This window comes from Elephas maximus, chromosome 3, assembly GCF_024166365.1.
Source record: "Elephas maximus indicus isolate mEleMax1 chromosome 3, mEleMax1 primary haplotype, whole genome shotgun sequence".
NCBI classification, from domain to species: Eukaryota; Metazoa; Chordata; class Mammalia; order Proboscidea; family Elephantidae; genus Elephas; species Elephas maximus.
Genome location: NC_064821.1, coordinates 31,827,745 through 31,854,934, shown reverse-complemented (window position 1 = coordinate 31,854,934; position 27,190 = coordinate 31,827,745). Strand labels below are relative to the sequence as shown.

At 55.8% G+C, this 27,190-nt stretch overlaps 1 protein-coding gene across 1 annotated transcript in view; it reads left to right on the top strand.

Moving 5' to 3' along the window:
- CACNA1A (calcium voltage-gated channel subunit alpha1 A) overlaps positions 1-26,684 on the top strand; it is a 366,456-nt gene extending 339,772 nt beyond the window's left edge. The window contains exons 34-49 of the mRNA XM_049877067.1: positions 1,177-1,293; positions 1,660-1,725; positions 1,895-2,010; positions 3,097-3,247; positions 7,384-7,511; positions 9,660-9,756; positions 12,188-12,293; positions 19,278-19,385; positions 19,543-19,643; positions 20,750-20,859; positions 20,956-21,094; positions 21,249-21,362; positions 22,599-22,634; positions 23,727-23,913; positions 24,150-24,397; positions 25,156-26,684. Coding sequence (XP_049733024.1) covers positions 1,177-1,293; positions 1,660-1,725; positions 1,895-2,010; positions 3,097-3,247; positions 7,384-7,511; positions 9,660-9,756; positions 12,188-12,293; positions 19,278-19,385; positions 19,543-19,643; positions 20,750-20,859; positions 20,956-21,094; positions 21,249-21,362; positions 22,599-22,634; positions 23,727-23,913; positions 24,150-24,397; positions 25,156-25,848 — 2,517 coding nt within the window. The 3' untranslated portion in view covers positions 25,849-26,684. The remainder of the gene's footprint in view (positions 1-1,176; positions 1,294-1,659; positions 1,726-1,894; positions 2,011-3,096; positions 3,248-7,383; positions 7,512-9,659; positions 9,757-12,187; positions 12,294-19,277; positions 19,386-19,542; positions 19,644-20,749; positions 20,860-20,955; positions 21,095-21,248; positions 21,363-22,598; positions 22,635-23,726; positions 23,914-24,149; positions 24,398-25,155) is intronic.
- The last annotated feature ends 506 nt before the right edge of the window (positions 26,685-27,190 follow it).

Genomic DNA, 27,190 nt, shown 5'->3' with positions numbered 1-27,190 from the left:
GCCCCAGCAGACAAGTCTCAGACAGTCACATGGCGTCCTCAGCCGTGCCCACCCTCCTACTGGCTTCCTGCCCACTGATCCCCGGGTTCTGGCTTGGGCGGGAGAAGGTAGAGGCAGTGGCTAGACAGGGGTTCTGAGAAGCAGAGGCAGGGGCCACCCAGGGAGGTCCTGGGCGCAGGGACGGCCCCACCTCCCTGCCCTCAGCACCAGCCCCTCAGTGGACCCTGCCGATTCCGAGCCCACCCACCCACGGGAGCTGCGTACTTCCTGCTTCCCGCAGGCCTGGTCCCGTGCTACTCCACCCAGCCCCAGAAGCTGAGAAGCCATCCCTGAGAGGGGGGAAAAGGGCCCCAAATGCATCTTCTCGGACTCAGCGGGCAGCGAGGACTCACCCTGCAGCCGAACAGCCCCAGCTCCCTCCTGTCCTCCCCATTCCCGCTCGCCAAGGGGGTAAGAAAAGATGCTCTTCTGCTTCTCCCAATTGGCTCGAGCCGCTGCTCCTCTTGGCCGTGGGGTGAGGTCAGGGCGGGCAGGAATGGGTGGGCAGCTCGGCAGGGCAGGGCAGGGTGTGCCCGGTGAGTCTTGTGACAGATGCATTTCTGGCCTGGAGCGTAACATGCCCTCGGAACACGCACATGTCCACCAGGCCTGAGCGTGCTGGCTGCCCCTCCCCGCCCCCGCCGTGGTGTTTGTGCATCGTACACGTGTGATGGGTTCGGCAACTTGACCCGCTTGTGTCCTATCGTCTCAGTGCATTTGGTTGTTGGGAGAAACAAAAACCATCTCGATTTTTTTCCTGATTGGATGATTCGGATATATTTTCTTTTCCTTGTTCTTTTATTATTTCTTCCCTACCCGTTCCCCTGACCCCATTCCTTTCCCTTCCTTCCTTTTCTTTCCTTTTCCCCATTGCTGGTGGGCTGGTGGGGAGGGCCTATGCTTTTGAGTTGATGCCTTTTCCTCCCTCCCACCCTCTCTTGCCCCAACTTCTTCCCTTTTCGATTTTTTCCTCGGCACCATTGCATTAATAGTGCTTTCTTTCCTCTCCCTCCTTATTTGGGGTCTGGCTTGCTTTTTCCTGTTGGTTGGCTTCATGTAGGGGCCTCTGTGATTGGTGACGGCTCTAAGCCCCTGCGGGAGGGTGGATGGTCACCCCCTGTTTCTCAATCTCCCCAGAATAACTTCATCAATCTGAGCTTCCTCCGCCTCTTCCGAGCTGCCCGGCTCATCAAACTCCTTCGTCAGGGTTACACCATCCGCATTCTTCTCTGGACCTTTGTGCAGTCCTTCAAGGTGAGCCCCTGCACCTGCCACCCACCCAAGGCTGAGAAAAAGAGCATACCTCCCAGCTCTGGCTGAATCTAGACACCAAGGCTGAAGATGCCTTGATGGTCCTTGCTGAGAATCTGTTATCTGCAGGGCTCTTGTCTAACTTCCTGCTCTTGGGGTGTCCTGAGAGCCCTAAGGGGACCCCACTGATGCCTTGTGCTATGACCTCATCCCAGAGCCATCAAAGATGCCCACCAACCCCGGCACTACTCCAGCACAGCATTTGGCTACCCACTCCAGTGGGGCATAACTTCAGCACTGGGATCGGGGGGGAAATGGTACCAGTAAAGGGTCCCCAGCACCCCATTTCAATGCCTTCCTTTCCTCCAGGCCCTGCCGTATGTCTGTCTGTTGATTGCCATGCTTTTCTTCATCTACGCCATCATCGGAATGCAGGTCAGTACGTCACCCCTAAGGTCCTGAACCTCTCAACGGAGGGCAGCCACCCTTAGGCAGGGCTAGGCTGGGGAGTCTAGTTCATAGAGGCAGCTATGGGGGTTGAGCTGGGTACCTCTGGGGCCACCGGGGACCCAGCCACCTCAGTCATCACCATCCACCTCCTCAGGTGTTTGGCAACATTGGCATTGACGTGGAGGACGAGGACAGTGATGAAGATGAGTTCCAAATCACTGAGCATAATAACTTCCGGACCTTCTTCCAGGCCCTCATGCTTCTCTTCCGGTGAGGGAGGGTTTGTTCCCTCCTACGTCTCTTCCATGGAGGATGAGCATGTCCTCACTCTGTTTGTGTTGGGTAGTGCCCTAGTGTATTCGTTTTGGTGGGGGTGTGCCCTCATCTTCTATTCCAGAGGGGGGATGCCCTCATGCTTCCATTTCAGTGGCGGGGGGGGCATGCCCTGATCTTTTGTTTTACTGAAGTGTGGGGTGGGCATGCGGGGTCCCAGGGACCCTGCAAAACAAGAGCTGAAGACCCAGGGACATAAGCATGGGGAGCATTTTGGGACATTAGCTCACTGAATCCTCCTGACCATCCTGTGAGGCGGGGATTCTTAGGAACGTCATCTGACAAATGAGGAAGCATTTGGCTTAGGGATGTCTTAACTCTGGCATCACAATAGAGTGCCTGCATTCATGCAACTGAGATTTATTGAGCAACTGCTGTGTGTCAGGCATTGCTGTGGGTACTGGGACAGAGCAAGGAACAATGCAGAGAGAGACAGTATTCTCTGCCCTCTGGAAGTGTGCATTCCCGTGGGGGAGACAGACAGTCAATCAGGAAGCAAGTTATAGATGGTGCTAGAAGGAAGGCCAGCAGGGCCATTGCAGTTTTAAATAAGGTGGTCAGGAACACCTCCTTGAGCAAGTGACATTTGAGGGAAATAGATGAGGGAGTAAGCCAGGTGGATATCTGAGGGGCATTCTAAGTGGAGGGAGGGTACAGCAGGTGTAAAGGCCTTGAAGTAGGAGTGTGGCTGGCATGTCTGAGGACAGCAAGGAGCCCAGTGTCTCTGGACTAGAGTAACTGATGGAGACAATAGTAAAAGGTAACAATGACCTGGGAGGCTTTTAAAACATACCTATATCCCCAGGCCCCATTGGGACCAGTTGAACCCAAATCTTTGCAGGTGGGTCTTTGACATCAGCATTTTTAAAAGCTCCCCCAGACGGTTGTCACAGCTGAGAATGAGACCCCCTCTCTGAGCCCAGAACCCCAGTGCTTACCCACCATGCTCTGCTGCCTCGGGCAGCACTGGGATCCAGTTGGGGCTGGGTGCCCAGGCCCCTGATGCCTCCTCTCTGTTCTCAGGAGCGCCACCGGGGAGGCTTGGCACAACATCATGCTGTCCTGCCTTAGCGGGAAGCCATGTGATAAAAACTCTGGCATCCTGACTCCCGACTGTGGCAACGAATTCGCGTATTTTTACTTCGTTTCCTTCATCTTCCTCTGCTCGTTTCTGGTGAGTCTATAGACATGTGGGGATGAGCTAACTCCCTTGGGCTAGTTTCCACTCAGGGGAATGGGCTGCCTAAAGCCTGCTGTGTCACTGACCTGCTCCCTGAGAGACCACCCTGAGCCAGCCTGGGATTGGGTTAACCAGGGTTTTTTTTTTTTTTTTTGGTTTTTTTTTTAATTGTACTTTAGATGAAGGTTTACAGAACAAACTAGTTTCTCATTAAACATTTAGCACACATATTGTTTTGTGACATTGGTTGCCAACCCTACAACATCACAGCATGCTCCCCTTCTCAAACTTGGGTTCCCCGTTACCAGCTTTCTGGTCCCCTCCCCCCGCCCCCGCCTTCTCATCCTTGCCCCTGGGCTCGTGTACCCCTTTAGTCTCATTTTGTTTTATGGGCCTGTCTGATCTTTGGCTGAAGGGTGAACCTCAAGGAGTGACTTCATTACTGAGCTAAAAGGTTGTTCGGGGGCCATACTCTCAGGGTTTCTCCAGTCTCTGTCAGGCCATTAAGTCTAGTCTTTTTTTTTTTTTTTTTGGTGAGTTAGAATTATGTTCTACATTTTTCTCCAGCTCTCTGCAGGACCCTCTACTGCAATCCCTGTCATGGTAGTCAGTGGTGCTAGCGGGGCTTCATCTAGTTGTGCTGAACTCAGTCTGGTGGAGGCTGTGGTAGTTGTAGTCCATTAGCCCTTTGGACTAATCTTTCCATTAAAAAAAAAAAAGGGTTTATTAACCATGACACTGTTGACATTTCGGGCTGATCATTCTTTGTCGAGGTGGGGTCTGTCTTGTACCTTGTAGGGTGTTTAGCAGCATTCCTGGCCTCTACCTATCAGATGCCAGTAGCACCTATTCCCAAGCGTGACAATTGCAAATGTCTTCAGACCATGCCAAATTTCCCCTGGGAGGCAGAATCACCCTTGTTTGAGAACCACTAGGTTGTGCTGAAGGAAAGACCAGTGGGGCTGACATTTGGTTCTTCTAGTTGATCTGGGGAGACTCCCACCTGCTCTCCACAAGCTGGACACCTTCCTCTGCATGACCAGGAACAGGAAGAAGGATTCTGTATGTAAACATTCTCTAGGGGGCTGTGGGTTTTGCAAGAAATGAAATCCATTTTCACCAGATAAATCTGTCAGAAGAAAGAAAATGAAGTTTATAGGACCCAAGGGTAGGAAACACTGACAAAAGATTGAAACCAAGAGTCTAGAAAGAAAAAGAAATCAAGAATCAGAGGAAGTGTCTGCTCCATGTCCTTTCACTCCCTTGTAGTCTCTCTGGGGCCTCATCTTTGCAAATCTCTTTTGGGCCTCACGCTCCCCGTATCAGCCAGAGTGCAGTCAGAAGAACAGAATTTATCTAGGTATTTCAGTCAGAGGGGACTGAATGCAGGCATTGGCTACACAGGGTTGAAAGAGCACATAGAGGCCACTGAAGTCAGCAGGGATTACTTACTGCAGGAAGGTGGCTCCCACCCATCTTGTTGCTGGTAGGTGCCATTGAGTTGACTTTGACTCATAGCAACCCCACGTGACAGACAGAGGAGAACTTCCCTGTAGAGTTTCCTAGGCCATGATCTTTAGGGGAGCAGATCACCAGGCCTTTCTTCTGCAGAGCCACTGGGTGAGTTCAAACCACCACCATTTTGCTTAACAGCCAAGCACTTAACCATTATACCACCAGGGCTCCTTAGCTACTGTCTCTAGGGCTGGAGAAGTAAAAGGAAGAGAGAATGTTATCAGCACTCAGGAGATCAAAGGACGGCCCCATGTGTTTGAGGCTCAGGCCTCAGCGAGGGAGGTGCTGCATGGCCAGATTTTGGAGCCATGCCAGAGTTCAGGCCTCCAAGGGATGCTGGTGCTGAACTGTCTGTTGATGATGGACAATTGCAGAGCCCACACTGGCAGCAGAAGGAGACCCTTCTCCCTTCTTCCCCTGGTCCAGTCTCCTGATAGTGGCTCCCACTGGCAGGGTGAACCAGAGGCCAGCTGCCAAGGGTGTGTGGAGCTGTGATCTGACTCCCAATCCAAGCAACACAGAATCTGTCAACAAATGCCCTGTACATCCTCCCTCTTCAGACCAGCAGCCTCACACCAAAGAGACCACAGCCTCAGTCTCACACTGTCTCCCTTGTCTCACATGTGCTGCTACTGACCCAGTGGGTCTGTCATGCAGCTCCATATTCTCAGAAGAGAGACTCTGAATGGGCCAGCCCACCCCCTGGTCAAATAGCCACCCTCGTCCAAGCAGCTGTGGGTGAATACAAGGATAAGACTTCATAATTAACCCATCTGGGTGAGTGGAGAACCCCAAAAGGTGTTTACAACACTAGAGTATGAGCCCGCCAGGGGCAGGGATTTCTGTTTTGCTCACTGCGGTATCCCCAGAACCTAGGACAGCGCCTGACACACAGCAGGTGCTCAATCAGTACCGTGCCTTGGTGATTTAAAGATGGAGTCACTAAAGTTAGAGATACCTAGGATAGCAGGTCATTTGTTAAGCACCTGTTATGTTCATGTTTAAACATTTATTAAACATCTACTAGTGCCCGACTTTATACTAGGCACAGGGATATAGGAAAGACTACAGTTCTCCCACAACTCGCAGTGGTGGTGGGCAGACAAGTGAACAGACAAGCAATACAGTCTGTCTGATATGTGCTTTGATGGGGAGAAGACTCAGACTGGGGGACGAAGAAATCTCCAAGAATGTCCTGCAGGGTCAGTGACCAGGAATAACATGAGCAGGAATTAGATCACATATTAGTCCGAATTGCTTACAAGTAACTCAAGTTGCAAGTATCAGAAACTCTTCTGAAACTGACAACCAAAGCACAGTTCTGACTTGTGTAACTGAAAAGTCCAGGTGAGGCTGGATCCAGGCAAGTGGTCCCCATCATCTCTCAGCTGTTTGCCTCCACAGTAGCTTCATTCTCAGACTCTGCCCTTGCAGAAACAAGATGGCTGCCAGAGGCTTCAACAAAAATCCCAGGAAAGGCTCTCATTGGGCCGCTTTCGGTCATGTACCCCTTCCTGAACCAATCATAGACCTGGGTTATGTGACCACCACTTTTGGAGCCATGAAATGGGGTCAGCCTCATATAACTACAGTATCTAAGTATACCGGTTGAGGGGGCACAGTGCCAGGCACTGCTACCCAAAGGGAAAAGGAGTGTTGGGAAGACAAAAATCATGCTGTCCACTAAGGGAACAGTATATGCCAAGTCCTGGATGCAAGACCAATGCAAGCTTCCCGTGTGCTAAGGACTGGAAGAAGAGCACATGTAAAGATGCTAAAAAATGCAGACAAGGGCAGGAAAAACCACCCACTCATCTACCCACCCACCCATTCACCAACCCATTCATCCACACATCCACCCACCTACGCATCAGCCCACCCACCTACTGTCCCACCCACCCACCTGTTCATCCACCCATCCATCCATCTACTCACCCATCCACCCACCTACCCATTCACCCACCTATCCACCCATCCACCCACCTACCCATCAACCTACCTATCCACCTACCTACCCATCAACCCACCCACCTACCATTCCACCCACCTACCTATCCTTCCACCCTTCCACCCATCTTTCCACCCACCCACCTATTCATCCAAGAAATATTTGCCGAGTACTTTGTGCCGGGGCTGGGGATACAGCGTAGAACAAAACCAGGCTCTTACCCTACATGGGGTTCTCAATCTGGCCCTGTAGGGGGGTGGGGGGTGGCAGGTATGGAACAATTTGGAATCATGGTGGTCCCTTTGCCATGGGCTCCATTTCACATAGCCTCCCCCTCCCTCTCTCTGACTCACTGTCTCTTTCCATCATTCTCGGTCTGTCTCTTTGTGTCTCTCTGTCTCCGTCTTTATCTGTTCCTCTCCCTCTCCCCCATTTCCCTGTCTGCCTCTCTCTGGGCCTCCTTGCATGAGTGTATATCTCCTCTCCCCCCATACCATCTCTTTCTCTCCCTGTCTCTCTCTCCCTTTTCCATCTTCTTTCCCTTCCTTTCTCCTTCCCTCTCTCCTCCCCTCCCTCCGGGCCTCTGTGTACGTCTGTTTGGGTATCTCTCCCTCTTTTTCTTGCCCTTGCTTTCCCCGCTCCCTCCTGGCCCCTGGGGTGCCCACAGATGCTGAACCTCTTTGTCGCCGTCATCATGGACAACTTCGAGTACCTCACCCGCGACTCCTCCATCCTGGGCCCTCACCACCTGGATGAGTACGTGCGTGTCTGGGCTGAGTACGACCCCGCAGCTTGGTAAGAAGTCCCCCTAAGCCTTCCAGCCATGTCTCGTACCTCTTCCTGGAGCTGCACCTAGGGGAGCTAGAGGGGATCTTACAGGGGTAGGTCCAGAGGGAAGGTGTGAGTCAGCACCTTTGCCTACCCTGGGTTAAGCACTTTGGGTACCATTCCTATTCAAGCCCCAGGCTTTCTGGGAAGTGAGGGAGGGAGTCAACTATGAAGAGTTGTATGGAGCCCTTGCCTCCTATGAGTCTCCCTCTGCCCTTCAGTGTGAGGTCTACAGATGGGGAGGATAGGTTAGCCAGGCTAAGCTTCAGAGAGGAAGCTGGAGGCCTCTCAGCCATGGTTCTCCTGGGTGTGTGGGAAGAGGGATTGGCCTAGCTCCCTTCACAGAAGGCGATCAGAGTGGCAGAGCTCAGCTCCCGTAGAGCCTAGGGCCTTAGAGTGGTTGGTCGTTCAAGTCCAGGGGTGGTTGCAGAGCCACAGTGCTGGCTCAAGTGCAGTGCAGGAAAAGTGGAGAGGCAAGGTGAGCTGCAACCTGGGTGCCCCAAGGCCCTTGGATCTTCATGGCCACAAAGAGAGTGAGCTCTCCCCATCTCCACAGGCACCAAAGTGCCCTCTCCCTGCTGGCAGGCAGTGGTTTTTGCAGGGACATCTCTACTCTGTGCTCGTATACTGAGTGCCGTCTCTGCACCAAGCCCTTGCCAGACTCGGAGGCACTCAGAGGCACAAACCACTAGCTGAGGATCCCAGTTCAGGCTGGGCTTGGCCTGAGGGAGCATGACTAGGGGCCCTCAGCTGCATGAGTCCTGTCTTCCTCTGGCCTCAGCGCTGGAGGGGAACCCTCCGAAGGCAGGTGGGGAGGAATTGGCTCCTACCACTCCTGCAGCCCCAGACAAGTTCTCCAGGAGCCCGTGAGGCTGGGGTAGGCCGCAAGTCTGGGGCTTGGCTTCTGGCTGGTTCCTAACTCTTCCTCTTTTGATTTTAGGTCACAGCAGTGGGATGCTGTTTCCCTGTCCTCTATTCCACGAGCCCCCAAGTGTAGGCCATGTAGACTGTGGAGGAGGGAGGAGCAGAGAGTGCCCTGTGGGAGTTGCCCCCAGCCCAGAGCTCCCACACACCCCGACCAAATGCTCAGCCCCAAAGTCAGCAAGTATCTGGGAACGTATCCAGGACCTTCACTTGTCCCAAGTCACCCTAACTCTGCAAGCCAGCGGCTCCCCGGCCCCTGGTGTTCTGACCTTGCTGCATGCACGGGAGCCGGTGTGGATGTGACTCGAGCCCACACCGCCACTAACCCCCTTTCTTCTCCTTTCAGTGGTCGGATTCATTATAAGGATATGTACAGTTTATTGCGAGTAATATCTCCCCCTCTCGGCTTAGGCAAGAAATGTCCTCATAGGGTTGCTTGCAAGGTTTGATTTCCACTAAAACCTGCTAGCATCAATGGAATGAGTGTGGCTTGGGGTTCTTCAATATATATATTTCATATATATATATATATAAACAGAGCCATCTCTCTCTCTTGCGTTAAACTAGAAAACTCTCGTAGCCAACAGAATGCAGTCACAGAGACTCGATGAAGCATGGAACATACCTCTCCGTCCCCTCAGCCATCTCTGCTTGCTCTTAGCTGAAGCTGCCCATCCCGGGGTCTCCACCACTCCCCAAATCAGACACATCCCGGGGATCGTGACTTTGCATCGGCCCTTCCACCATCACCGCCACTCTCCCCCTCCCCGTCACCTCCCAAAGCCCCCAGTCCTCCTCCTGCTGCCCCAGCCCCTCCTCACCTCCTAGGCCCCCTCAGAGACCAGCCTCAGCCAAACCAGAGAACTTGACCCAACGGTAAAAAGACGAATTAACCTAAGCATGGCTCCATGTCCCACCAGAACGTAGCTCAGGGTCAGAAATGCAACCTGACTTTTCTCTTGTCTCTTTCTCTTTCTCTCTGCTCATGAGCAGTAGAATAATCTTTTTTTTTTTTAATTACCTTTTCTTCCATTTTTTCCTCCTCTTTTCCATTTATTTGAAATATTTTACCATTCTCTACATCTTTCTCTCTATTTTTTCGGCTCTTTTTTTTTTTTTTTCTGTTTCTTTTCCCCTCTCGCCCTTCCTTTGATTCTTCGTTCCCCCCCTTTTTGTTTTCGGTGCTGCCAGGGGCCGCATGCCCTACCCGGACATGTATCAGATGCTGAGACACATGTCTCCGCCCCTGGGTCTGGGGAAGAAGTGTCCGGCCAGAGTGGCCTACCAGGTAGTCTACCCTTGCCGACCACCCGCACCTGCTGGGCACTGGGGATTTTTAAGACTGGAAACAGCCAGCCAAGTCTCTTTTTCTAGCCTTACTCTTTTTTTTTTTTTTCCTCCTCCTTTTTCTTTTCTCCTTGAGTAAATTTGGTCATGACCCCCCTTAACTCTAATCAGTACAGTGTGTCCGTCCTTTTTGATGAGTGTCTTCGTGTTTTCAGAGACTCCATTATGGCCGACACGCCGGGGGGAGGGGGAGGGGAGCCCCCAGGTCCCCTCGAACCTGGCCGCCCAGAAACCAAATTGGACACAAGCAGGCTTCCGGGAGTCAAGGCTGTGCCTTCCCCCTGCCCTCCCAGAGCGGCCCCCACACCCAGGCTGGAGCAGGCGCCTTGCTGGGCTTTGGCCACAAGAGAAGGCGAGGCCCTGGCCCTACTTCTTGGATCTTTTGTATCTTGAGTCCTGGATCCTGGCCCCCCACACACACCTGAAGCTGATCTCTGACCTAGGACCTTGGGGGATATGAGACCTCCTGAGTAGCCCCCTAGAGCCTCTCCTGTCCACCCCTTCCCCACAGCCCTGGGTCCCCTGGAGTTGCTTCCCAGCCCCGCCCCTATGCCACCCATTCCCCAAGACATCCCAACATGCCTCTCCATTGTTCCAGAGTGGGCAGGCGGGCCACAGCTGGACCCCCGGACCGCGGCACCCGATGCAGGCCATGCACGTTGCCTTGGCACGGCCTGGGGTGGGCAGGCACCATGGTGACCGGGGTGGTGCATGCTGGCTGGAGGGTGAGGGGCCTGCCGCCAGGCGGCTAGGCCAGGTCACCCCTCTAGGCCCCTGCCCTGGAATCTTCCTTGGCACCCAAGGACAGACGCTCTGTTCCCTCAACTCCTCCACAAGAAGTTCAGGGATGAGTTTGAAAAGACGCCCCCCAAAAACAATTGCCCGGTAATCCCACTCTCCCCTCCACCCTGGCCCACCCTGTCTGTGTGAGTCTTTCTACCTTCCGTCAATGCAGTTCTTGTCTCTTGTAGCTGCCCCATCCTCCCCCCACCCCACAACCTCCTCTTCCCTTCATGCCCTACCTGGTCTGTCTGCCTCATCACACCACCCTTCCCAGTCGAGGTCGGGGACAGTGGCCCTCGCCCCGCACCTGTCCCTCCTCTCTCCAGTTTCCCTTTTGTCCCTTCTGGTCTCTGCTTGCCAGGGTATATGTGTACGTGCAAGAGAGAGGGAGGGTGAGCCCTTCCCCGCCCAGCCTCCGTGTACAGGGCCAGCACTGATTCACGGGCATCTTTGTCTGGATTTGAAAAAGGCACCTTTTCCACAGGACACCCTTTGTCTGTTGGAAAGTTGTAATACACTAATATGGTGAGAACAAGACACTTTTCTGCCATCAGCTGGGAAGTTCTCACATTAAATTCACAAATCCACAATTTCTAAGACTGGGAGCCTTTTGTGCGGTCCGCAACCTGCACAACTGCGCACGGCAGCCGTCTATGGGTGTTTCTCTCTGTATTGCCTCCCTCCTCACCCTGCTCAGCCCTCCTACCCCCTTGTGTCCCACTCTAGATTTCTCATCTCCCTTCCTGTCTCCGACTCTGTTTCCTGCTGACATGTGTCTGAATCTCCTCGGACCCCACCCCCACCCCATGCTCCCTCCACTTGGGCTGGTGTACACCAGCCCAGCACCCTTTCCCACACCCCCCAGCACCAGGGACAGAGCCCTTGCCTGGGACACAGGGAGTCTTTCTTCCCTGGGCCGTGGAATGCCCCTCACCCCTCCCCGGTTATTACACAGAGCCAGGCCCCGGACGGCCCCAGATACACTCTCCACGGAGCTATGAATGAGTCTCGAGATTCCGTCTGCATGCGCCGTCTGTGCTGCTCTGTGTCAGGCTCGCTGCATGTCTTCAAGGGGCCCGCCATGGGGGGGCCACTGCTGCTTGCAGCCACTGCTCTCAGGCATGCCATGGTCTGTGCCCATCTGGTCTGTCCTGATCTGGACCAAGCTGTGGGGTGGCGGCAGCCGGTGGCCCCGGCGGCCTTGGGCGTGGCCCTCTGCTTGCTGCTGCATGTGCTGCTGAGGACCGGGCCTGCACGCATTTTCTTCTTTGGAGTCAGAACAGATGGGGCCTTCCAGAAGAACTCCGGGGTTGGATGAGATCTGAGGAGCCTGGGGATGCCGGCTCTAGGACCCAGCTGGTGGGAGAGGGAAGAGTGCAGGCCAGGAAGCAGGAAAGGCCCTGTGTCCACCCTGCCCGGCCACCAAGAGGGACCAGCTGCTGGAGCACTGGGGCAGGTCATAGGGTGGGGGGCACCTCAGCCACTGACCTCAGAGTTCTTCCTGGGGCCCTCTGAGTGGGTGGTGTCTGGCTTGCAGGGGACCCGGGAGGGGTGCCTGGGAATGATGTCCAGCCTCTGGCTTTCTGTAGAGGCTTCTGCGGATGGACCTGCCGGTCGCTGATGACAACACCGTCCACTTCAATTCCACCCTCATGGCACTGATCCGAACGGCCCTAGACATCAAGATTGCCAAGGGTAAGGGCAGGGGCAGGAAGGGAGGGGGGTGATGTGGAACCAGGGCCTTCCAGCAGCCAGGAGGCAGCCAAGTGTCTACTTCCGCCCACCTGAGATAGAGGAGCCACTGCTCCTGCACCCCCTCCCTCCCTCATCACTCACTGTTCAGCACACACATGTCCAGTTCTGAAGGAGGTAAGGCAGTGAGCCACTGGTTACCTGGGGGAAAGTGTCCCAGGCAGAGGGAGAAGCAGGTGCAAAGACCCTGAGGTGGGATGGGTAGCAGGAAGCCCCACGGGCCAGGTCACAGTGGCTTCCACTCTGAGTGCAGTGGGACCCGCTCTGGGTCGGGAACAGAGGAGGGACTGATCTGATGACATTGTCAGATGACGACCCCCGTGGCCTCTGTGGGGAGAAGAGACTGCGAGAGGCCAGGGCAGACGCTGCGGCCATAACCCAGGGGAGGCAGGATGGCAGCTTTGATGGTTGGATGTGGGCATGAGGGAAAGAGGAATGAAGGACAACTGAGGGTCTGGGCCAAGCATCTGAGGATATGGAAGAGACAAAGGGCAGGAAGAAGCCACTGGACGAGGCCCAGGGAGACCAGTGCAAGCAAGGGTTTGGGAAGGGACGTCCAGGCTTTGCTGGAGACAGAACATCAGGAGGCATCAGACACAGGCAGGTGTTAGAACCAGGGACCAGGCACGCTGTCCACAGGAACTGGGAAGATCCGGAAGCCCACAGCCGGTCGCTGTGTCAGGGGGTGGGCTAGGGCAGTGTGGGTCCTGGAGGCCACTTGGGGGTGTTTTCAGGAGGAGGGCTTAGCTGCATCTTATGATGCCCAGAGGCCAAGCAAGACAAGGATCAAGAAGTGACTGGCAGGTTCCATGACAGGGCCATCACTGGTCCCCTTGGCCAGGGCATCTTTGGTGGAAGGATCGGGCCCTCCTGCCCAGATGGGACTCCATGCGACTCAGTAGCTGACGGAGAGCAGGAGAGAGGGCATCATGGCCACCAACAGGACTGATCCTGGTAGAGAGAAAACAGGGACCAGAGAGGAGGCAGTGGGGAGAACAGCTGGCAGAGGACTGAGTGGATGGTCCAGCAGAGCGCTGGAAATGGGGCTAAACCTGGGAGGGGCCAGGGCTCAAGCCCCTGAGGCCACTGGGAAGGTCAAGATCAGAAGAAGCAGGAGCCAAGGGTGGAAGCTGAGCCTTGGCGACTCATGTTCTTTCTAGGGTCCTAAGGGACAGAGGAGCGAAGACCACTGCAGGGAACTCACAGAGGAGAGCTGCTGGGGAGGCAGGGAAGGCATGGATAAAGGGAGTCAGGCGCCTCTAGGAGGAGACAGCATGGGGAGGCGAGTTGAGGGCAGGTGTTTTTAGTACCAGGAAACATGCAGGTGAGATGTTTGCAAACAGAGTGGAGGGAGGCACCAAAGGGAGCATGGAAAAAGCACAAAAAGTAAGGTTGAGGCTCAGGAGGCAGCTGAAGTGGGACATGGACTGGCACACTGTGGAATTTTCTTTCTCATGCAACATAGCCAAGGTGAACAGCCCAGACCAGGTAGGAAGCACCGTGCATGTCATCATTTGGGCCCAGGTTCTGGCCATCTTGTTGCTCTGCCCACCTAGGCTGTCTCCCTCATCAGCCTGATGGAAGCTAATCAGCTGGTTCAGGTCCCAGCCCAGGGAGATGAGGAAACAGATGATGAGCACCAGTGTCCTTGTCATCAAGTCAGGAGGAGTCACCTTCCACTGGATCACAATCGTTTCTCACCTGTCCTCTCCTTGCCATAAACCTCAAGGCGACCCCTCCCTCTCTATGCCTCAGTTCCTGTGTTAGTTACCTATGCTGGGAAGCAAATTATCACAAACTTAGCAGCTTAAAACATACCCATTGATGAGCTCACAGTCTTGTCTGTAGGTCAGAAGTCTGGAGGAACTTGACTGTGCTCTCTGCCCAGGTTCTTACAAGTCCAAAATCAAGGTCTCATCCAGTGTATTAGTTTCCTAGGGTGGCCATAATAAAGTACCACAAACGGGGTGGCTTAAAACAACAGAAATTTATTCTAGTTCTGGTGGCTAGAAGTCTGAATTCAGAATGTCGACAGGGCCATGCTCCTTCTGAAATCTCTAGCAGATCCTTCCTTGCCTCTTCCAGTTTCTGGTAGCCCCAGGCATTCCTTGGCTTGTGGCCACATCACTCCAATCTCTATCCCTGTCATCACATGGCGGTCTTCCCTCTGTCTCTCTGTGTTTCTCTTCTTAGAAAGACACCAGTGACATTGAATTAAGGCCCACCTTAATGAACTCAACTAATTACATCTTCCATGGCCCAATTCCAAACAAGGTCACATTCACCAGTACCAGGGATTAGAGCTTGAACATACTCACATGAACCCCTAAGAGCCAGGCTGGGCTCTTATTTGGAGGACCTGGGGAAGAATCTGCTTCCAGAATCATTCAGGTTGTTGACAGAATTCAGTTCCTAGTAGTTGTGAGACTGAGGTCCCTGTTTCCTCAATGGTTCCTTTCAGTCCCTGGGGTCCCCTTCAGCTCATAGATGCTGCTCTCTAGTCCTTGCATGTGGCCCCTCCATCTTCAAACCAGCAGTGGTTCATCAGGTACTGTCTCTGACTTTCCCTCCTGCCACCAGCTGGAGAAAACCCTGTGCTTTTAAAGGGCTCACCTGATTGGGTCAGACGCACCCGTAACTCTGTATCTTAAGATCATTTGACAGGACTTTAACTACATCTGCAAAGTGCCTTCACTGCAGTCCCTAGATTAGTGTTTGATTGAGTAACCAGAATCTTGGGGGGCAGCCTTAGAATTTTGCTTGCCACCATTCCCTTGTCTGTAGAATGGGTCTAACAAATTGTACCCACCTCCTGGTACATACTGTGTTTGAGGGTTCCCAAGACCATCCTCAGGTTCAGTGACTCTCTAGAACAACTCTACAAAACTCGGAAAAATCATTATACTCAAAATTACACTTTATTACAGCAAAAGGGCACAGACCAAAATTAGCAAAGGGAAAAGGTGCATAAGGTGGAGTCCAGGAGAGACCAGGAGTGAGCTTCCAGGTGTCCTTTCCTAGTGGACAGTGCTTAATTCTCCCAGCCACGATGTGTGACAGTGCATACGGAATATTGCCAACCGGGGAAGTTCAGCCAAGCCCTGAGGTCCAGGTCAGTTACATAGGCATGTCTGGCCACCCACACGGCTGACCTTAGTTATTCAGTCTCCAGCCCCTCCACAGGTCAAATGTGGCCCTCCTGTCTTAGTGATCTAGTGCTGCAATAACAGAAATACCACAAATTTATTCTGTCACAGTCTAGGATGCTAGAAGTCCAAATTCAAGGTTCCAATTCCTAGGGAAGACTCTCTCTCTTGGTTCTGGGGAAAGGACCTTATCATCAGTCTTCCCCCAGTCTGAGAACGTCTCAGCACAGGGACCCTGGGTCCAAAGGACATGCTCCACTCCTGGCTCTTCTTTTTTGGTGGTACAAGGTCCCTCTCCTCTCTGCTCAATTTTCTCTTTTATATCTCAGAAGAGATTAACTCAAGATACAGCCTCATTCTGTAGATTGTGTCCTGCCTCATTAATATAACTGCCTCTGATCTTGCCTTATTAACATCATAGGAGATTAGGATTTACAACATGTAAGATAATCACATTAGATCACAAAATGATGGACAACCACACAATCCTGGGAATCATGGCCTAGCCAAGTTGACACACATTTTGGGGGGACATAATTCAATCCATAACAGCCCCCCACCATAAACCACACCGTTAAACTGTCTGGCATGACCCAAGTCCTTGGGTAAACAAAGACGCTGGTATCACGCAGGCTCTTCCAAAGGTTTAGAGGCTATCTCCCAGGAGCCACTCAAGGGCCAGACCTTTCTTCAGAACATGAGGGGTCTGGACAATCAAGGCCTGCTGGTTACCCTTTCACTGGATGGCATGGCACCCCTGCCCAAAGGAAGACCAGCCTGAAACCATTTAATAATGTTTCCATTGTTTAAATAAGCATGAAAAGTCCCTAGGTGGTACAAACGGTTTGTGCTTAACTGAATGGTTGGCCGTTCAAATTCACCCAGAGGAAGAAAAGCCTGGCAAGCTACCTCCATAAGATTAGAGCCATGGGGAAAAAAAAAATTGTGCATGACATTTCTGCATGTCAAGCTCCTAGTGTCCTGAGGCAGAAAGAGTCTAAGGCAGTGGTTTTGAACAGGGGATGATTCTGTCTGGAGACATTCTTGGTTATCATAATTGGGGAATGCTACTGGAACCCTGGTGGTACAGTGTTTTAAGTGCTTGGCTGCTAACCTAATGGTTGGTGGTTCAAACCCTTCAGCCACTCCACGGGAGAAAGATGTGGCAGTCTGCTTCCGTAAAGATTTATAGCCTTGAAAATCAGATAGGACAGTTCTCCGTCTTATTGGTTCACCATAAGTCAGAATCAACTCAACACAATGGGTTGGTTTTTTTTTTTTTTACTGCCATCTAGTGGGCCAAGGCCAGGAATGCTGCTAAACACCCTAAAATGCGCAAGACAGCCCCCACAACAAAGAATGAGCTGACCCAAATGCCCACAGTGCTACAGATGGACAGCCCTGCCCAAATTCTCTTACCTCATTCAGACACGAAGAACAGGTGTCTGCCCTTCTCCATTAGGGACAGGAAACATATAAGCTGTAAATAGAAAGTAATTTTAACAGGGCGTGTATGTTCTCTTCTGTTCCTGCTGTGTGACGACCTTCTCTGAAAAGGGTCGACAAAGTCCTCAGGCTTCCTCCCATAGCTGCGGTAGGTGGTAGACATAGCTATTCATTCCATCTGCTTCCCTTGAAGAAAGAAAATCTGTTATAGGTTGGCACCAAGGATCTGGAGACCCCAACCACAAAGGGGATTCTCCCACAACAGCTTTGACCACTTAGCCTGAGTCCAGGCCCATTGGGAAGGAGAGCCGGTCACCAGGTCCACTCCCTCTGTCAGTCCCACTTCCATCCCCACACAGCTTGGCCCAGTGACCACAGTCCCCTGTGTTGTTAGGCCATGCAGCCACAAGCAGTGAAAAGACAGATGATACCATGGAGCTCACTTCTAGTATGGAAGATGAGCAGGAGACAACAACCTGTGGTGATAAGTACTGAGATAGAAACCAAAGCAGGAGAAAGGCAGGTGGGAAGTGTTTCCACTAGGGGGTCAGCAAGAAAACTGCTTTCATAAAGGGTTTGAGCAGAGCACTCCTGGAGGTGAGGGAGGAATGCTGGTGTGTTTGAGGAGCAGGGAGGAGGCCCATGTAACTGGAGTGGAGGGAGTAAGAGGAAAAGTGGGAGGAGGTGAGGGCAGGGAGGTGATGGGGCAGATCATGCAGGGCCTTGTGGGCCATGGGTGGGCTTGGGCTTTTGCTCCAAGTGAGGTGGGAGCCATGGAGGGTTCTGAGCAGAGGAGGGACATGAGTGACTCAGGTGCTCAGAGACGAACAGACTGGAGAGGGGGGGTAGAGCTGGGGGACCAGGGCAGAGGTGCCTGCTCTGGTCTACGCAGGAGAGGACAGGGACTGAACAGCTCAGTCCCCATCACCTCGATATCTCTGTTCTAGAATAGGATTGGGGCTTTCCCTGCACGCCGACAAACGGGCTCTTCCAAAGCACTTTTCCCTCCATGAAGACACCTGTTTCATGAGCCATGTCAGGACACAATGAAAGCTTCTGTGCTTAGAGGAGTGCCTGGCAGATGTCTGTGCTGTGAAGCACATCTGCCAGCAGGGGCTCCCAGGCAACCCAAGGAGGGGGAGCAGATGCTGATGAGGATGTCTGTGGATCTTAGGGCTGCCTGGGCAGGGGTTGCACAGCAGCGTGCCCAGGACAGCCATGATGGCTGCTGAAATACTTCTATGCTGCCTAGTAGACCCCCAGCCCCGACCCCTGAGTGCCCTGCCCCTTTCCCACACCTCAGCCACTCCAGGTGGGTGCCTGACACATAGCAGGGGCTCTTCAGGCTGAGGCTCTAGCTCTGCAGCCAGACAGGCTTTGGCTAGTGTCCCTTCCATCCCCAGGTGCACAGGCTGGAGGCCTGTCACATGGGGCCAGGCTGGTGGATCTGTCAGCACGGGGCCAGCGGTGCCACTGTAACAAACAGCCCCGAGGTCCCAGTGGCTTCAATTGACAGGGGTCATTTCTCATGCCCATTGTGTCCCATTCATGGGCTGGCAGGGGCTCTGCTCATCAGAGTCACTTAGAGACTGTGCCTGACAGAGCAGTCACTGTCTGCAGTGTCACCAGCTGCCGTGCCAGAGGGGTAGAGAACTCTGGAGGGTGCCACACTGGCCCCACAGTGACATGTCACTGCTCACACCTCACTGGACCCAGCCTACTGCAAGGGGCCAGCAAGGCCCACCCTCCCGTCACTAATGGCAGGAGGGACTAGAACACTGGCCAACAGCCTGAATGACCACCTGGCTGTGTGAGCAACTAAGGGTCAGATCTAGCAAAGGGCACTTCCTTGGGAGGGGAAACTGGGGGAGTAGTAGAGGCTTCTTCTGCTGGGGGGGGGAAGTTCCAGGGTGCCCCAGCCTCCCCGGGCCTTGGCCCAGCCCAGGTCTCTGGACTACGGCTCACTGTGGTAATCATCTGATCCAGGCAGCACACACATGACTTGGTGAGACAGGTACTATCATCCCCATTTCACAGATGTGGAAACTGAAGCACAGAGAGGGAAGGGGTGACCTGTCTGAGTTGTAAGTAGGAGCCATGATTGGGCCCCAGGTGGGCTGGCCCCTCCCAATATTGGAATCTCCCAGGCAGCCTGGGCCTGGTCCCTGGGGCACTGGAGACCCTGTGGGGACCAGGACAATGGTGGTCCTGCTTTCCAGAGCTCCAGGCCAGCAGGATCTGCTGGCCACATGGTGGGCCCAGAGGCCAGGCAAAGCCGCACAGTTGCACTGGCTGCCTGGGCAGGTGCTCAGGGCTGTCTGTGTCCATGTTGCAGGTGGAGCTGACAAGCAGCAGATGGATGCTGAGCTACGGAAGGAGATGATGGCCATTTGGCCCAACCTGTCCCAGAAGACACTGGACCTGCTGGTCACACCTCATAAGTGTAAGAGCCAAGCCTCCCAGCCTCACCCTTGGACTCCGACCTGCCAGAGGGATTGGGCAGGGCAGGGGGAAACAAGGAGGCCTGGGGAGGGCATGAGAGCAGCCGGGAACAGGGCCAGAAGAGGCCCCCTGCCCACGGTGAGTTCACCCTTCCCCAGCCACGGACCTGACGGTGGGGAAGATCTACGCCGCCATGATGATCATGGAGTACTACCGGCAAAGCAAGGCCAAGAAGCTACAGGCCATGCGCGAGGAGCAGGTACGCTCCACAGCCCATGGCTCTGGGAGGGCCCAGGTGGAAAACAGTGGTTTCCTCATCACCATGGAGACCAATCAGGACCGGAATGTGGCCAAGCCCAGGACAGGTCACTGAAAAGTGGGGTCGGGCCAAGGAGACATATCCTGGGTTAATTCATCCATTCAGCCAGCACTATCTGAGCACCTGCTTGTGTGCCAAGCACTGTGCTAGGCCCAGGGGGGGCAGCTGTGAGCAAAACAGACCAGAGTCCCTGCCCTCACGGATGGTACAGTCGAGGAGACACCAACAGAGGACTAAGTGATACCACCTATTAGAGAGCAGTGGATGCTGTGAGAGAAACAGCAGAAAGAGGGAGTGCAGGGGGGTGGGGATAGAGTCGGGGCCAGGCGCCTCCCTGAGGAGGTGATGTTTGAGCAAAGATGAAGGAAGAGGGGCGGCAGTGATCCAAGCAGAGATCTGGGGGAGGGTACTCCAGGCAGAGGAAACAGCCAGTGCAAAGGCCCTGAGGCTGAACCGTGCCTAGTGAGTTTGGGGAACAGTGAAGAGGCCAATATAGTGAAACAGAGTGAGCAAGGAGGAAAGTGGGAGGAGATAAGGGTAGTGAGCTGATGAGGTGGGTCACTTAGGGCCTTGTGGGTTCCAGGAGGATGTGCGTTTTCACCCTGAGCGAGGCAGGAGCCATAGAGGGTTCCCAGCAGAGGAGGGACCTGACCTGACTCAAGTGGTCACAGGTGCCCTCTAGCACCACGGAGGGAACTGACTGTGGGGGCGAAAGCAGAGCCAGGGACCAGGGAGGAGACTGTGCTGGTCCAGGTGGGAGATGACCAGGGGCTCTGGAGGTGGGAGAAGTGGGCAGAGTCTGGGCAGACTTGGAAGGATAATCAACTGGACTGGCTAATGGCTCAGATCTGAGAGTTCGGTGTTGGAGGTGTCAGCAATGACTTCTGGGGTTTCAACCCAGATGGGGGTGCTTAGCATCCCCTCCACGGTCTTCTCCCCTGGAGCCGGAGCTCCCTGACATTCCACTGAGAGGCTTGGCACTGCCCCCCACCTGTCCCCTGTCCCCACTGCCACCCTGTGCACACACACTGCCCTCTGTGCCCTAGAACCGGACACCCCTCATGTTCCAGCGCATGGAGCCCCCATCTCCGACGCAGGAGGGTGGGCCTGGCCAGAATGCCCTCCCCTCCACTCAGCTGGACCCAGGAGGAGGCCTGTGAGTGTCACTGTGGGTGGGGGTGGGTGGGGGACACCAGTCCCCAGAGGGAACCCCCAAAAGTACACAGCCATCCTCCCTCTGCCCCCCACACAGGATGGCCCATGAAGGTGGCATCAAGGAGAGCCCATCCTGGGTGACCCAGCGGGCCCAGGAGATGTTCCAGAAGACGGGCACATGGAGCCCGGAGCGGGGGCCACCCACCGACATGCCCAACAGCCAGCCCAACTCTCAGGTGCCTCTGTCCCCCCCACCATGCCCCAATCCCCAGCCTGGGCAGGTCAGGAGATCAGCGTCTGGGCTGCTCCATGGACACCAGGCCAGCAGGGCCAGACCCTGGAGTCCAGGCGCCAAGCTCTGGGGCTCACCACCTTGCCATCTGCCCGCAGTCTGTGGAGATGCGAGAGATGGGCAGAGATGGCTACTCCGACAGTGAGCACTACCTCCCCATGGAAGGCCAGGCCCGGGCCGCCTCCATGCCCCGCCTCCCTGCTGAGAACCAGGTGAGGGGCTTTCACCGAACCCCACCCTGTGGGCTGGACTCCTCTACCAGCCCAGGGCACCCTCCTCACCGGCCTCTGCATCCTCAGCAGCAGCGCGCACGCCCTGCCACCACACCTGGAGCACTTGAGGCCTCGTCCTCTTAGCCCTTCCCAAATGGAGGGCTGAGCCGAGGAGCAGAGGGGTGCCTGTGAGGCAGGGGACAGAGGCGGGTCACTGCTGAGTGGGTTCTCCGCAGTTTGGGGGGGGTGTGGAGGACTATGTGAGAGATGATTGTTCAGGCCTGAGTGAGTACTGCAGGCAAGACACCTCCGTACACACATGTGCACACACACGCATGTGTGTGGATCTGCTCAGGAAAATCAGCAGGTCCTGGGATCTGGTAGCAGGAGGGGTTAAGGGCAGAGTCTGGGGTGGGCCTGTGGGCAGCTGGGGTTCGTATTTCCTGTCTGGTCTCTGTGGGGTCCGCTGTGGGGAGCAGGGCTGTGTGCCTGATGCGTGTCTCTATGTGGCTGCTTAACCCAGCTGCAGAGGGTAGGGGGGGAAAGGCAGGGAGGCTGGCGATCCCACTGCCCCAGGCCACGGGGGACAGAGCTGCCAGAAGCATGACTGGCTGCCTGCCCAGCCTGAGAACAAGAGCCCGGGGGCCCCACCACCACCCCGAGGAGCTTCGAGAACAGGGAGAACGCCCTGCCTGAGGGCTGCAGTGTGCTGGCCCAGGAGGGCAGCATGTCTGGCTGGGGGGCGAGCTTCCTTCATGGTGTGCCATGGCATCTGCACGGGGTGGAAGGCTGTGCTATTCCTGGGGACCAGGGTCGCCCAAGGGCCAGGCCTCTGGCTGCTGTGAACCTGGGGCACCCAGCCTGCATGTGGCTCCTAGTCCCATCACCCGGCTGAGCTGCTGGGCCCAAGGAGGGGCTGGGCAAGTGCCAGCTGGAGCCCGTCTGTTGGTCTCGTGCCTCTGCCATCTGTCTGTGTCTCCTGTCTGTCTCTTCTAATCTCAGCTGCCATGTGCCCACCTGTGCCTATGGGAGGGCAGCCGGCCCAGTTCAGGGGCACCCACCCACCAAGACTCTAATCTCTCTCCTCTCTCCCTTTCCCCCCTGACCCTGTCTCAGGTTCCTCTCCCCTCCCGGCACTGCCTCCATGCCACCACCTCCTGACTTCCCCTCTGGCTTTTATATTTATTTTCTTCTTTCTGTTTTTTCTGTGTGCACCATCCTGTGGGGCTGTGACAGAGGAGAAGGGGCCGGCCACGTGGGAATAACCTCAGTGTATGTACCACACCCACCCACCGCCCAGCTCGGCTCCGGCCCCCTCTTCTTCCCCACCCCCCTCGTGGAAGTCCTGTCATCTTCTCCCTTCCTCAGACCCCACCCTTTTTTTGCAGACACACCCCCTCTGTGGAGTCCCATCCTTGTGTGTTGTGTCCTCTGTGTGCCCGTGTGTGCCATGGCAGGGCAGGCTCCCCCACCCCCTTCAGAGCCCCAAGCTGGGGGACCAGCTCTCCAGAGAGACCTGGCCCACCCTGCACATCTTTCTCAGAGACTCCTCCCCCTGCCCTGCAGTCCCTCTGGCCCTATGGCCCTTCAAACTCCTCCTTGGGCAATGCCACCAGCAGCTCAGCTGGGCCAGGCCCTGGGGGTGTAGCCCTGTCTTCCTCTCTCCTCTGCCTATGCAGAGACCCATGGGCCTTCTCTGCAAGCCCTGCCTGGGGGGTGCAGGACACGAGGGCTCCCAGCTTCAGGCCAAGGATAAGGAGACAGAGCCCTAGGGTCTCAATGCCAGGTGGCCCCTCAGGAGCTCCCTAGACTTGGCTGGTCGGGAGAGCACAGCCTCCTAGTTGGCCTAGGGAACAGGGAGCTGAGGTGCAGGGGCCTGGCCCTGAGCTGCGGGCCTGACTGCATGGGAAGTGAGGTTGCCCAGTGATGGGGCTACCAGGTTTGCACCCAGGATGGGGGAGAGCCCAAAAGGACACCCCCTTACCACCAGCCAGCCAGCCTATCCCTAGAGGGGTCCCCAGAGCCAGGGTGACCTCAGTGGGTGGTCTGAGAAGCAATGGGGGGTGACTAGACAGGCCTCCTGACCAGAACCTGGAATGGGCCAGGGAGGAAAAGCACTGTCTTTGGGGACACAGGGTCTGTGGCCCCCATGGTGTGACCCCTAGAGCGGGCAGGCCAGGCTCCTCAGGGTCCTGATTGCATCAGAACCCAGGCCCCATTGCACCCCTTGGGCCTCACCCCAGATGGTCACTCCCGGGCACTCCCTGCCCCCAACTAGGTGCCCAACCTGGGCCAGGCGGCCATGGGAGGGAAGGATGGGACCACTCAGTTCCTGACCCTCAGCCCTATATGCTGTCCCCCCAGACCATCTCAGACACCAGCCCCATGAAGCGCTCGGCCTCAGTGCTGGGCCCGAAGGCCCGGCGCCTGGACGATTACTCCCTGGAACGGGTGCCACCAGAGGAGAACCAGCGGCACCACCAGCGGCGCCGAGACCGGGGCCACCGTGCCTCCGAGCGCTCCCTGGGCCGCTACACCGACGTGGACACAGGTGGGCCCACCTGCCCAACCCAGAGGGGGAAGGCTTTCTAAGGGGGGAGAGGAAGGGAGAGCAAGGAGGAGGCGGTGTTGGGGTCAGGACCGAGGGAAGACAGAGGGCCTGGCACTCGGGACAACCCTCGAGGAAGAGGGGACAGAGGGACCCTCTTGGTGGGCTCCTGTGTGTGCATCCTATACCAACCTTCCTCACGGCCATCTGTCTGTCCCTCTAACTCCCGCCTGGCCCAGGCTTGGGCACAGACCTGAGCATGACCACTCAGTCCGGGGACCTTCCATCGAAGGATCGAGACCAGGAGCGGGGCCGGCCCAAGGACAGGAAGCACCGCCAGCACCACCACCACCACCACCACCATCCCCCGCCCCCTGACAAGGAGCGCTACAGCCAGGAGCGGCCCGACCACAGCCGGGCCAGGGCCAGGGACCAGCGCTGGTCCCGCTCCCCCAGCGAGGGCCGAGAGCACATGGCACACCGGCAGGTGGGTGTGCCCTCAGTGCCCCGGGCTGGGCCGGACGGATGGCTGGGTGCCAGGGGCTGCCCTTCCCCAACCTCAGGAGGCCCCACCTAGCAAGCAGCCAGGTCTGGCTCCACCCAAGGCAGGGCCCCCCCTCCCAGGCTGTGACCTCTGACCCTGGCCACCACTGGGATGTCCCAGGCCTGCTCTCCAAGCCAGGGGGCCCAGGCGAGTGGACATTGTCCCTGTCACCTGGCTCCCAACTCTGCCCCCAGCTCCCTGCTGCCTGCACCCCTCCCGCCACCGCCCGCAGCTGCTTCCTCCTTGGTTGTGGATCACGTTTGAGTTCTGGCAGCTGGTCCTCTCGGCTCACGCCTGCTGTCTTTGCTTTCCTTTAACCTCAGCTTCCCTTTTTGTTTCAATTATGATTTCTGTCCTCTGGACGCCTGTGAGTAATTTTTGAAACTTCTGCTATTTTAACCCCGAAACTTACAAAACTCCATTTCTCATTTCTCTTTTCACTTTGTTGTGTTGGTTTTTGACTCTCCCCTCCATGTCTCTCTCACTCCCCTCCTCCTCCCTGTGGCTGTCGCTTTTCTCCTTTTTTTCCATTCCAATGTCCTGTGTCCCCTCTCCTCCTCCTCCTGCCCCCTCCTCTGTTCCCCTTTGGTTCTCCTCCGCTCCCTTTTCTCCCTCTTGTCTTCTATGTCTCTTCCCGTCTCTTTCTGGTTGATTTTGTTGTATCTTTTTTTTTGATTTCCTTTGTTTCAATTTTCGTGTAGGGCAGTAGTTCTGTAAGTGGAAGCCCAGCCCCCTCAACATCTGGTACCAGCACTCCGCGGCGGGGACGCCGCCAGCTTCCCCAGACCCCCTCCACCCCCCGGCCACACGTGTCCTATTCCCCCGTGATCCGTAAGGCCGGCGCCTTGGGGCCCCCACAGCAACAGCAGCAGGTGGCGCGGCCAGGCCGTGCGGCCACGAGCGGCCCACGGAGGTACCCGGGCCCCGCGGCCGAGCCTCTGGCCGGGGAGTGGCCGCCCACGGGGGGCCGCGGCAGCAGCCGCTCGCCAGGGATGGAGCGGCGGGCCCTGGGCCCGGCCCGGAGCGAGTCCCCGAGGGCCTGTCGCCACACCCGGTGGCCGGCACCCGGCCCGCACACGTCCGAGGGGCCTCCAGGGCCCCGGCACCACGGCTACTACCACGACTACGACGAGGCCGACGGCCTGGGCGGCAGGCGTGAGGAGGGCGGGGCCTACGACACGCCACCCCCCGCGCGACACACGTCCTCGGGCGCGGGGCGCTCGCCCAGGACTCCCCGGGCCGCGGGCCCGGCCTGCGCCTCGCCTTCCCGGCACGGCCGGCGGCTCCCCAACGGCTATTACCCGGCCCAAGGACTGGCCAGGCCCCGCGGGCCGGGCTCCCGGAAAGGCTTGCACGAACCCTACAGCGAGACCGACGAGGACGACTGGTGCTAAGTCCGGGCGAGGTGGCGCCCGCGCCCGCCCGACCCCCCACGCACCCCACGCACACACCCACCCAGAGGAGCCGCGCAGAGGCCGTGGGGTGGCGGGCGCGGGATCCACCTCGCTGCCACTCACCCAGCGGAGGGCCCAGGAGGGGACCTACCAGAAGACCTCAGACTCTGGAGGCACGAGGGCTGGCTGGGGCACCAGGGTGTCCTGCAAAGACCCTCGGCCTGAAAAGACCCCCCTGGGCAGTGACGTCGCCCCCACCCGGCCCTGTGCTCCTGAGCAGCCGCCTGCTGGAGAAAGCACGACAGGGGCCTTTTGGGCAGAGAAACCACACCGCCAAGGGATTCGAATTAACTCAGCCATTTTTGGAAAACCTTGGGAAAAATGGAAAAAAAAAAAAAAACATTTTTAAAAAGAAAAATGGGGAGAAAAAATAGCTGCTATTGATGAGTTTTATCATCTCAATTGAATCTTTCCTTTCCCTGCTGAACGGGAGCTGGTGGCCGTGTGTGGAGAAGGAGCCAGAAGCGAAGTGGAAACACAGCGCCCCACACAGACCTCCACCAGACACACACTCACATCCCCCACACTTTTCTCAGACACACACAGGAGTGCTTGCTGGTTATACCAAACCCTACTATTACTGCCTGCAGAAATCAATTTAAAAAAATAAACAATTTTAAAAAGGACCAAAAAATTAATGATTGAGAAAAGAAGCATTTTTTCTGACATTTGGTCCTGCTTGAAATAACAAAACAAAAAGAAAAAAAAAAAAACACTGATTCCTTTGCTTCTTTTTTCCTTTTTCCTACCTTGTTTGAAAACTGTGGGCTTGGGACTGTGAATTATTGCATGACACTAAAAAAGAAAAAAAAATAAAAAAAAAAAAAGTTGAATCAAGGGCTTTGGCATTGAAGTTGGTCCTTGTCCCTTGGCAGAGTCACCCTGGGGTCTATTTTGGCCATCTTGGAAGGAGATGCTTTTAAAACGGGAGTAAAAGTGGCCGAGAGAGAGCAACCCATCATTCTCCAGCCACCAGCTCTCCAGTCTTTGCGATGTCTGGATGCTGTGTGGGTGCCAGCTCAGCTCTGGACGCCTGGACCCAGCAGAGCACCAGGCAGACAAGCCCCTGCCCTCAGGGACCTCGCAGAGCCAGGCCTCCACACCAGGCCAGGGATAGCCAAAGGCAAGGAACTCACCAGGTCCTTGCCAGCTGTCCTGGCTCAGGGGCAGGGCAGTGTACCCTCAGTTCCCACCCCACACACAAATACAGACTCCCAGGCCTTCTACAGCAGTAGGCCTGGTGATTCCCATGATCAGAGGGTCAGTGAGCACCTGTGAGGCC